At 42.6% G+C, this 12502-nt stretch overlaps 1 protein-coding gene across 6 annotated transcripts in view; it reads right to left on the bottom strand.

Moving 5' to 3' along the window:
- Nucleotides 1–12502, bottom strand: part of LOC134539366 (vinexin) — a 173109-nt gene that overhangs the window by 95695 nt on the left and 64912 nt on the right. For 4 of the 6 annotated variants that reach the window (XM_063381349.1, XM_063381348.1, XM_063381350.1 and 1 more), the window contains 2 exons: nt 11984–12073; nt 639–7025 (listed from right to left, as the gene is read on the bottom strand). In XM_063381349.1, the coding sequence (XP_063237419.1) occupies nt 639–7025; nt 11984–12073 (6477 nt within the window). The remainder of the gene's footprint in view (nt 1–638; nt 7026–11983; nt 12074–12502) is intronic. The other 2 variants (XM_063381353.1, XM_063381352.1) reach the window with 1 other exon arrangement.

A 12502-nucleotide genomic window follows, 5' to 3' on the forward strand; every position in this document is an offset into this window, starting at 1 on the left:
TGCTCCATAAATGTAAAAAAAAAAAAATTAAAATTAAATATTTTTTATGTCTCTATCCATAACAATTTCGGATTTCTTTTCGCTCCAGGATAAACTCTGATGTTCAAAATTTAATCACGAAATTATAGTGCGCTCATTTACCCACACCACGTTCCAAGGCCTTCCATCCTTTGGAGTGGATTGCACATGACTGGCTCAGCACGTCTTGTTTATTACTGGCTCAGGATCGTCCATGGCGTGTCCAACTATTAATGTAAAAAGATTTGTGCATGTGCTTCAAGTCTAATCTGCTACCTAATAAACCTCTAGTGGTTCGGCCCATCGGGCAGGAAAAGTAGGCAGAGGTTCCAGAAGTCTTCTGCAGGCTGCGAACCAACGGCCGGCGGAGGCAGTTCTGCGCTGACGGGTCTGCACTCGCGCGAAGGTTTATAAATACCGCACGGATGGGACGAGTGCTCCAGCTCTCGAACCAGTATTTTTAGCGAAGACGAAGAAGTAAAAGTAGAGGGCGGAGGAGGGAGTTAGTTGCGGGCGGCAAAACACACGGAAGGAGTTAGAGCAGAGAACGCGCAGCACACGTTAGCAGAAAGGGCGAACACCACACAACGACACACAACAGGTGCGCCTCGGCCACTCACCCTCGGTGTCACTGGCCGCGTCGTCTGACACCAGCAGCTCGTGCAGGTGCCTCGGTAGCCGCGGCGAGGCACCGCCGTCGCGATCCTCCTGGTCGCTGAGCTCCAGCCCCAGCTTGTCCTTGCGCTCGCGCAGCCGGTCCATGAACTCTGACTGCAGCCGGGGGCAGAACGCATCCGCCCCCGCGGCCGCCCCCAGCGGCGGCGCCGACAGGCGGATCATCTTCTGGCGGCGGCGCTCCTTCCTCTCCTCCACCTTGCTCATGTACTCCAGGTACATCTGCTGGCGGAAGATCTCGCCGTCGCCGGCGGCGCCAGGCTTGGGCCAGGTCCTCCCGGGGCGCGCCTCGCTCTGGATGACGGCGATGTCCCCCCGCTTCGAGATGACGTACTGGCCGGGGTCGAACCGTCGCGGCTCGCAAGGGGCCGAAACCTGCCTCGAGAGCTGGGGCTGCTGAGGGGCTGCATCGTCAAATTCTGGTTCTGGCAGGGAGTGCCTCCTTCTTCGGGCCGAAGCCTTATGATCTTCGCCTTCCGGGACGTGCTCACGTTGCTGCTGCCCCTCCGACTGCCCACCTTCTCTCTGGGTATCATGGGTCTCTGCTTGGTCTCGAAGTTCTGTCCCAGTGATCGAGGACGAGCGTCCGCGGGCGAGGTTCATCCACTCCGACAGAAGCTTGGCCCTCAGCCTCTCGTCCTCGGACGCTCTGAGGTTGCAGTCGAGGCTGTCCAGGAAGGCCGAGGCCCTCTTGTCCGGCTGTCGCTGGCCAGCCCAAGAGTGGCGGTTGGTCGCCCTGGCGCGGGGGGTCTCCATGCCGGCGGGCGTCTTCTGGCGGCGCGGCGCTACGCGGGGCGACGACGCTCGGATGATTGCCAGCAGCCGGCTGCTGCTCTCCGTCCCGCCGCCTCGCGCACCCTCCTCCCCCTCCGGCGCGGGTATTTTAACTGTACGTGACGTCGCGCATTCCTCCCCGCGAGACGGACCCACAATGAGAGCCACCTCGCCGTCGTCCAGCCCGCTGTGGGTGGATTCGCGGATTCTCCCCCGTGTCGGCGAACGAAAGGGAGCGCGGTTGTCGTGGTAGCTCTGGCGCTCCATGTACTTGCTGTGCAGATCGAGGAGGTTCTGCGCCTCGTCGGGGGTCGGCAGCATGTAATGGCCGCGATAACCACGCGCTTGGGCCGGCGACATGCACACCAGGAGACGAGGGTCCATGCTAGTCGGCATCCCAACCCAGTCCTCGCTGGCGCTATCCGAGACCACAGAATGAACCTCCTGGCTCCTGAAATCATCATCCCACGTGTCTTCATCCGACCACCTTCTAGGCAAACCTTCGCTTACAGTATGCAACGGTGCACTTGACTTTGCATCCTGCTTTTGCCCATTTCCAGCAGAAATATTCTGTGAATATATGTTGTATCCTTTTATTCCGAGACATATGAGAATTTCTGTTCCATATGGTAAAGATAATATTTTATCCAAAGCGAGATCTTTCAGACTTCTCGGAAAACTTTTTGTGCTTTCGGGGTTGGAGATACAAGTCTCGAAAGACATTTGCTGAATGTTGTTTGGTTTATTTGTGAAGTTGGACAAAGTGTTCTTGCAGGAATTTTTAGTTATTACCGAAGAACCTTTTGAAGTATTTGGCTTTAAAGTGATACAATCCTTGTTCGTATTTGACTCTTTAAGAGTCCTGAATGACTCGTCTGAAAGTAGACCATTAAGGCTACTTCTAGTGTTTGGAGACAGTGGCGAGCTAAGATCGCTTATTAGTTCCATAAGAGCTTCATATAAATTTTTCCTTCTTTCATCGGCTTCAGGAAGTGATATAAAAAGATGCTTAAAGAAATCTACAATCTTTTCATCTTTAATGTCCATTGATTCATCTGTAGAGCCAAAGGCTTTACTTTTGTTTTGAGTTTCTGAATTATTCTTACTACAGCAATTGTTGTCATTGATATTCTCTGTCGGTAAGAAATTTTCACCAGCAACCGACATTGCTGTGGCAGAAGTAATTTGATCAACATGCGTAGCAGTTGAAATATGTATTACATCTCGACCTAACTTGCTATTTTTTGTACTAGAATTGCCATTAAAATCTTTTGAAACATTGTTCCTACGAAAAACGATTACATTTTCGTAAATTGGCTCATCATAGTACTTTATGTTTGAAGGTTCATTTGTTTCTTGGAAAACAGCTAACTGTTTACTTGATTTATTTTTTGCTGCACTGTTATCTTCTCTTTTGTAGGTAAAATATGGGCGAGAATTTGTATTTGGACTTCTCATGTTTTCGCCTACATCATAGTCCTCATATTCTATTTCTATTTCATCGATGTCAGCATCGTCGCCAGGATCATCGCCCTGTATTGTGATGCTGCTAGCACTGCTTGTGTCTTCTAAGAACACGACTTCCGCATTTTCTTCACTTTCTTGTGTTCTCACCCTGGCAAGCATTGGATCATCGTCGTCGGTACTTTCAGTATCAACCTCACAGTCGGATTTATGATGTGTATTAAACACATTATTCGCAAATGTGCTACTTTTCTTCTCCCACACAATGTTATGTTTAGGATTTAATTTACATTCATCTGGGTTATGTCTACTACACCTCCATAGGGAGATCATTTCAGTGTTTTTTCTGCTTTTCGCAAATTGTAAAGTACTGTCTTCCATTGACAGCCCATTACTTCTCATGACTACAATCGCTTTGTCAGAATCTTTACCAATATCTATATTCTGCTCAGCTGATTCCTTCTCCTCATTAGATTCTCCGCCCTCTTCAGCAATTACATCTAAGTATCGCTGGTGATGATTTGGCATGAAAAAAGCCTCAAGAATCTGTCTTGTTCGGTAGCGTTTTGAAGACACTGGCTCTCTACCACCATCTACATTTAAATTTTGGGGAAGGTGTGGCAAACTCTCATCTCCCTGCTGCTGGAAATTTTTCTCTGGAATATCTAAATATTCAGAAGAAATATCCTCCTGTAAAGAAACTTCACTGATTTTCAAATCAAAGCAAGGCTTTGACTTGGCTTCGGTTGATGAAAGTTTGCCAACTTCAACAGTAGTTTCCCACTCCACATTATGTAATTTATTTTCCAGAGCTTCGGAAAATTGTACGCTATCGGTAATGACATTACAACTGTCGTTGTTGGAATGGCGAATATTTGGGTGTACTACATCACATTCAAAACTATGTTCGTTTGATACTTTCAAAATATCTTCTTCAAGCACGAATTCCTTTGAATGAGGGTCGTTTTTAGATTCATGAGCTTCTGTATCACTCTTTGAGTCACTGAAAGTTTGCGTTTCTATCAAATGTTCCAGTTCACCTGGTTTGCTGACTGAGGAGGAAAGTTCTAAATTACAGCTTTCTTGTTTAAAATTCTGATTACCTTCAAAAATCTCGCTTGCGCATACATTTACATCACTGCATCCACTGACTCGTTCGAATATCTGCCCCCCATCAGAAGACCATTCATTCAACCTCTGCAGATGGAGAGAGTCCAATTTTTCGCTCGCATTTATTTTCGTTCGTTCACATCTGGCAGCCACTGCAAGATTTTCCTCGGCCATTCCTTTACTATCACACGGGAGTTCTTCTGTATTATCAATGCTGCCAATCACTTTCATGTCATTTCCATTTTTGCCACTGTCAAGGTTGTCGTTAGTTGAGTGTTTCCCTCCCAAAGTAATTTCTAAACCAGATTCGATCACATCTAGCTTTTCTTTTTTCACTTCATTTAGCGACAGTGAATTATTTAAAACAGCTTCATTTTCACTTTCTTGCGTAGTTTCCTTGCAGGATATATTTTCGCATTCTGATTTAATACCAACAGACTGTTCTACTATTTTCTGGTCCCGACATGAATCTTGCTTTTCAGAATCAACACCAACATTGCAATATTCTGCGGCCTTGGATGCCAACAGGCTTTTAGCAACAGAGTTTTCATCTGGTACGTGCTCTAAGGAACTTTTATTTTGACAGCTTATTTGGTCTTCAGCATCGCATTTCCTGACTATATCCCCTACAGTTTTCACTCCAACCAAATCTTCCGTTATTACTGTAGCTGCAAAAAAATTATTTTCAGGTCCTGATTCGCCCTCAGGGCGCTCTTTTTCATTGGATTTATCATCTGTAATTTGTTCTTTATAATTCTCATTCCCGAAAGATCCTTGCTGTTCACAGTAACTTGAAACAATATTTTCTTCTCTAGTTACATTCTCACAGAGAAATGTCTTCGTACTTATTTGGCTAATAATGTGTTCATTTACGGAATCGTTGTGAATTTCGCCTTTGACATCACCCTTATTATGAGCCATATATGTCAATTCCGCATTGTCCTTGAAGAGCCCTAATCCCTCAATTTCACTAATAAAAGGTTTTTCCTCTTTTTCATCTTTTTGACAAGGTATTGTTTCAGCGACAACTGTACTAATGGCATGGCGAACTACATTATTATTCGAGTACGATTCTGCATCTTCGAATTTGCCAAATGTTTGTTCTTCGGTTTCATAACAATCTACAAATTTTTCTTTGGCTGCGTTCTGACAGAGAGCTGTACTTGCTATGTGTGTGTCAGCCATGTCAACCAATGAACCATTTTTCTGAAATGAATCTACACCTTCGAATTGGTAAGCAGTCTCCTGAAAGCAGGTTTGTGGCCCACCTTCATCAAAGTCTTCGCTCTCTTCTAATATGTTTCGTATACAGTCAGCAGTCCTCACTTGATCATTTTTCATGGCAAGTCCAACCATATCCACATTCTGGTTTGTATGTGCAGTGTCAGGTTTATTTATGACGATATGCTCCTCTTCAGTCTTATCATTGCAAGGAATTGTCTGTTTAACTTTGCTGCAATCAATATTATCCTGGACAGTTTCATTTACATAAGAATCAGTCTTCGTATCATCAGTACCAATGATGTGTGTGACATCAGTAAAAGTGTGATATAAAGATTTATGTTTAAGTTCCTCGCGAACTATTTGTTGCTCCCCACCAGTCCCGATCCCACAGTGGCCCTGCGGTTCTATTTTGTTCCCCGCCATTTGTTCTTCTTCAGTGTCTTTCTGAGAGGAAAAGGTCTCTGCGACATCTGTCACCATTGTGCGGTCATCAGCAGGATCGTTCTGGGACAACCCATGACTGTCAAGGTGGTTGTCGTTGATTAATTCTTTACTTTCGTTTTTACTACTTTTTCTTTCATTTTTAGGTTCCTTCTGGCAAACAAACAATTTTCCATCGGCTAAACCAATGATGTATTCATTTGCAGAGTTTATACTGTGCCGATCAAGATCTTCGAGGCTATTATCGAGGGAGAGTTTCTCCAGGATGCCCTGATGTGAGTGCTCATCTACATCTCTGTTCTTAATCTCCTGTTCAGACTTTTCTTTTCCTATCATTCCAGTACCTGGAACATTCGTGACAGTTTCGTATTTTCCAATCATTCCAGTAACTGGAACATTCGTGACAGTTTCGTCTTCTTTTCCTATCATTCCAAAGCCTGGAACATTCGTGACAATTTCATCTTCTTTTCCTATCATTTCAGTACCTGGAACATTCGTGACAGTTTCATCTTCTTTTCCTATCATTCCAGTACCTGGAACATTCGTGACAGTTTCATCTTCTTTTCCTATCATTCCAGTAACTAAAACATTCGTGACAGTTTCATCTTCTTTTCCTATCATTCCAGTACCTGGAACATTCGTGACAGTTTCATCTTCTTTTCCTATCATTCCAGTACTTGGAACATTCGTGACAGTTTCATCTTCTTTTCCTATCATTCCAGTAACTGGAACATTCGTGACAGTTTCATCACTCTCGCTTTCATTCTCCATCTCAGCAGAAAAAGTGGTAAGTCTTGTCTGGACACTATCATCCTGCTGCGAGTTCCGGGACACATCATCGACACTGTCGTTAAACGTCAACTGTTCGTTATTGCTTGCAACATTTTGCACGGACTCGCTGAACGTAGAAACACTTTCGGTGCTCACGTCTGTGGAATTTTGAGACGATAAACCAGTTGCGATGAAGTGACTGCTAACCACTTCGATCCTGCGCTCGACCGAAGACTCGCTGGAAAAACTTCTGGAACTGACGTTGACTGATCTGTCCGCACCAGCAGCAGCGGCAGCTTCTGCTTCGCCCGCGTTGCTGGCTTCTGGAGCGGGCGGGTCATCTTCGTTGTTTGCTGGTGAGATCTCTGACGCAATTGCATCAGGACACTCTACTGCGGCAGAGGTGTGATGTTCCTCAGCCGGACTTGGAGTGGCCGCGGTGGTCGTCTCGGGAGCCTCGCCGTCCTGACTCTTGAGGCGGTTGGCACGAGCCCTCTTGCGTCGTCGTGACCTTGAACTCCCGCCAGGCACGGCGCCTTGCTGCAGACCTGACAGGCGGGAATAAGCGGAGTCTTGTTACGTCAACGGGGATGGAATGGCTTGGTTAGCAAACTCAGTAAGAAGGTATGGCGAAAGCAGGGAACCGATACGTTGCAGAGTTAACTTTTGACGTTGATACATTACCTATTTGGATCCATGGTGGAGCGGAACCTTACATATGTTTTTTTTTAAGGGGACCGCCTGGCTGGGCGAAGATCTTAACAGTGTGGGGTCGCTAAGGGAGACGACGACTGGCGCATTACACGTATCTTCGCCTCTACGTGCCAGGCACCGAACTGGCACGCAGTATTAGCATCAGTAACGTGCCTCTATGGGAATCGAAGTGGTGACCCTATTATTTTTGGGTGGGATATAACAAATATCCCATCCCTGCACATCACAATACCACTTAAAATATTGTGTTTATAACTTTTGGTACCTAAAAAAACCTCCGTGAAAACACCCGTTTTAGCCTTTTCCACTGTCCATAAAAACATACGTTGAAGAAGACATCATTAAACTTAGCTTGCATAGGTAAATGCAACGGCTCTTAAATGTTATTCGTAATAGGACACTTTCAAGAAATCAGGAACGGTTTGTAAATGGCGTGTAGATACGCCTTTAAGTAAACAGCCAGGCGGCCACCATAAAACATAAAACTTCCAAAAGGCTAAAATTAAATACGAGTGTTATAACTCAATTTAATGAAAAATCGAAAATATATGCGATGAAAATCGTTACGTCTATCAAGTTGGAAACATGATGACTAAAAGGGCTCAAGTTGATGGGTTTTACATTACAGCCACAGTGAACTCGTTTGAGTCGTGGTAAGTCCTTGATGCGTGCTAGTGGTATTTAGTCGTTAGCGCGTGAGCGAGGAACACAATTTAGTACAAAAGATTATCCACTCGACACTTAGAAATTTGTGTAATTCAACAAAAAAGGTACGTATACGAAAATTTTGTGGTTCATACATGAAAATGTGACCTGTGATGATTATAAAAAACAGTAAACTCTTCGCAACCAAAATATAAAGAGTCTCTTTTAATTTTCTATATGTATCGTCTGTCTCTTCTACGTGACCTATAATACGCAAAATACTCTACCGTTAAAGTTTATCTTTACAAAATATTAATGTAAAAAATATCAACGATAAAAATAACTTCTTGTTATTATACAGAAATAAATGAGTGGTAAGAAAATTAATGAAAGTATTACTTTTCTAAAGCAGCGATAATTTATATACATGCATAGAATGGGAGAAATCGAAGCGATGAAAACAGATATTATTCGGCCCAGTGCAGAATTTGCAGAACTTCACCTAAATTCATAAACTATTTTAATAACTTTTAACGTAACACAGTATACGCGTGTTACAATGACGAAAGTTATAAAGAATATATATTACACACAAATATATTTTGCAGATTTATGTATAGTACAGCTTAAATATTATTTTTGCTGCATCAATGAAGAAACTTATATCGTGTAACTGTAGTCTCAGCACAAATTAGAAATTTTCAAACCAAAAATTGAGAAAAACAATTTTAAGGCACATAATGAGATATCCATTTAAACGAATAATATTTTTTTTTCGATTTCATTATAATTATAAGAAATTACAATTTCATGTTTTATGGATAGCAAATGTGCACCTTAACATCAGTTAAATTATAACGTTAATAATGTTCTACTACCGCTAACTCCAGATTACAAGAGTATGAAAATATGAGTTTCTTAAAATGAAAAAATTTCTTCCAAAAATCTCAAGTCAAAATGAATAACTTTAGTTGTAGCCTACGTAAATAAAGGAAGAAATTCGGGCAAATATCAACATTTATTAAATAAATTTTTACAATTGTATTAGTATCAAAGAGTTATAAAAAATGTAAGTTTTTTAACGTGCACACATAAAGCATAGGATGTTTTGGGGAATTGTGTTAAACTGGTCTGAAAACAGATAATTTGAAAATCAACATTTAAAATACACACGAGAAATACAGATAATTAACATCATTTTCGATCAGAAACGTTTTGAGGATTCCACCTGCAGCTAAGCGAGTCATCCATTATAGCAAGGGTTGTTGTGAAAAATTAAGGAATGCAAAAGTATTTTATGTCAAAGGTATTTTTACGTCTTACGGCTATAGACGGAAATTTATGATGCTGGAATCACAATAGCATAAAAGACGCAAGGCGACGCAAATATTATATTATGTATATGTATATATATATATAAAGCAAGCACATGTGACACATCTGTAACTTCATCGCAACAAAATTCGCGGATGCAATATTCTTCCTATTTGAATTATTATTTATTTTTTTATTTCCATCGTGTCGCGGGCTCCAATTTCGGTGCATTGGTAATACACCTACAATTATATTTCGTGTATTTTTGAGGGTTTTTTTCTAAAACTATCTGATATCTTTTAAATGAATTCAAATACAATGTTTTTTTTTTTCGAATGAATTTAAATATGTATTAAACAATTATCCTCTAAAAAAAAGGAGGGGTCAATAAACAACACCGCATAAAAATTTATGACTATGGTATATCTAGTACAAACATAATGGCAAAACATGTTTTATGATATATGATCGTTAATTTCGGTTTGTAACGGGGTTAAAATCCACACGTTTACAATAATGCGAATCGTTCCTTTCAGTAACACAAGCGCGGTGGGAAAAAAAAGGGGGGGAGAGGGGGGGATAACCCCTCCCGATTCCATTTTGTTTTATTTTTGAAGGTATATTAATGTTTAATTAGATACTGAAGTTCATGTGTTAAAACTTTTCTTTCGTCAAAAGTTGTACGGTACCATTAAAGTTCAGTATCTTAAAACATGAATTTGTAAATATCCCAAGGCCAATCTATGATATGCATAGTTTCTTTGTAAAATAGCCCCTTTTCGAAAAATCTTTCTGGAGCCGGTCCAGAAATCACGTCTTCGTGCTATTACGACTCCATCACATGACTACAGGGTATCTCAGTATGTAGGTAGCGCCAAAAATAACACTTAAAATTACCTTTAAGATATTGGACTCTTTCAACCTCGTAGGCCGTAACGCAGAATTTTCTTTCGGAGTTTTGATAGTCTATTTTATCTAGTGTGAAATCTGACCGTACTCAACATAGTTCATACCGGTATGAAAATTTCTGAAAATCAAATAATAATGAGCATGTTCATGTTAGCAGCTTTTTTTTCTTTCATGTTTTCACTTGGCTCGTCCAATGAGTGCGGTCTCCGAACTACGAAACGTCTGTGATTCGTCTACAAATTATTAAGCCATGTAAAAAAAAAAAGTGTTAAGAATAAGCGTAAATGTCTAGCGAAATATCTTGGCACGTAAAATTTTCGTGGAACACAACGAACTCTTAATTATATACAGACACTGCAATCATGGGGATTCATTCCGGGATAGCATGATACTCAAAAACTCACTGTATGTTTCCAAAATTATATTTAAAGTAGTATAATGATATTTAAATATATATATAAATTTATAGTGATCATATGTACATTAGATTCTGCTACTGGCTCAAAGAATAACTGAAGTACTTTGGACCAATGAGCAACTTTCAACCAAATAAGTATCCAATCGGAAGCATGCCTGTTGACAGGTCTCAGAAGTCAGTAGCCAATGAACATGTAACATTTGTCCTAGTATGTAGGGATCATGGAGTCTATCCTAGAGGTCACTGAAACCGCGAATATTTCCAGACTCTACCTATCTGAGACTACTAATCAGTCACCAGCCAACAAACTCGTTTAGAATGTGTCCGAAAACGTAGTGCACTTTGGAATCCGTCCTAAAGGTGATTAAACCACACAATTTTTTTTGCCCACTCTTTTTCTTTCCTTGGCAATTCGGGAGGCGATGTTTATGGGTGGAGCAACGATTATATCGTGGATCCATTTCACTCCAGGGCTACACGCAAATCTTGCCTGTGCATAGAAAGAAGCGTGCATTTGTAGAGAAATAAATCTGATCTCTCATCAGACTGCAGTAAGGTTACGCCTGCACTAGCGAATGTTTAATTGAAATTGGCGGCCATCTGTAAGAAGAAGTCATTGGCCGAGGAATTCCGCACTTGGAGGGGTGGGGGGAGGGGGGTGTTTCCGTGAGTCAGGACGAATGCCATCAAAGCAGGGCACAATTATTAGAGACTGGAAAAATTCGCGTTTTCAATGACCTCTAGGATAGACTGCGCGATCCTGTAAGTACTTCGGAACATTCAAACTGTTCGTTGGCTACCAAACTCATCACACTTGATAATCAGGATGCTCGTGATTTGATACTATTTTGTCGAGGGTTTTCCCAATTGGCACAGAGAACTTCAGGGAACAGTGTGGTCCAATCACTCAAAGCAGCGTGAATGTGAACCGAGTTTGGATTCGTGCCTACCGCGAAATGAATCCGCGAATTTTTTTTCCGGTCTCTGACGATTATTGGCAAGTAACTTACTTTCAAGGAGTTGTGGTTCCGCCAAAAAAAAAAAAAAAAAAAAAAAAAAAACACGTCGATCACAGGTAGAGATACGGAAATTTCGCGCGTTCATTTAGTCTCAAGTTAGAACGCAAACCTTCACACTCTCGCACTGTGCCCATGATTGGCCAACAGTTGTTTGGAAACACGCGCCCCTCTACGACAGTGAGCCAACGATGCCCAGCTAGGAGGGAAGTAAGCGAATCAGCTAGTGCCAATTAACAAGTATGAAACTGTTCTCGCTTAAGAAATCAATCCAATGGATGAGCAAACATCGGTTCAACACACCTACGACTTTGAATTCTGCCCGTGAGGCCAGACGAATCGGCGAAATTTCCGGGTCTCTAATCATAGGGTTCCTTGGCCGAAAAAAAAAATTGGTAACAGCTGGTCTGGAGCGTTTCAAGGACACACTGCAGGCTCTGTGATACCCGACGAGGATAGACCGTGGCACGTGTGACGGGACGACACTCACCCTTGCCGGTCGCACCGGGTCCTCGGGGGCCGCCGTCTGACCCTGCTACTGCGCCGCCTGCATCCCGGCCGCTGCCTCTCGCCTCGCCTCCTGCTCGCAGGCAACAGGCAACACACATTGTAGTGCATGGCACACACGCCGGGTTCCGTCTGAGGGGCAAGGGCGTCACCAGGAGGGGGTTGCCCCCTCCTAGAGCCAAGGGCGTAGCCAGGGGAGGGGTTTAGGGGTTCAACCCCCCCCCCCTTAGCACTAAATCTTTAATCAATTTCTTATTCATCACTCAAACAAATTTCATATTAAAATAAATAAAAATTTTACCATTACAATATTTAAATTTAAGTACCGAAAAGTGCTAAAATAGCACTATTTTACACCTTTAAAATTCCAAATTTTCCCGGGGGAGGACCCCCGGACCCCTCGCTTTAATACGGGGGGGGGGGGGGGGGGGCATTCTTCTTAACACCCCCCATACACAAATCCTGGCTACGCCACTGCCTAGAGCCCTAGATATTAAAAAAA

This window comes from Bacillus rossius, chromosome 15 (assembly GCF_032445375.1).
Source record: "Bacillus rossius redtenbacheri isolate Brsri chromosome 15, Brsri_v3, whole genome shotgun sequence".
NCBI lineage: Eukaryota > Metazoa > Arthropoda > Insecta > Phasmatodea > Bacillidae > Bacillus > Bacillus rossius.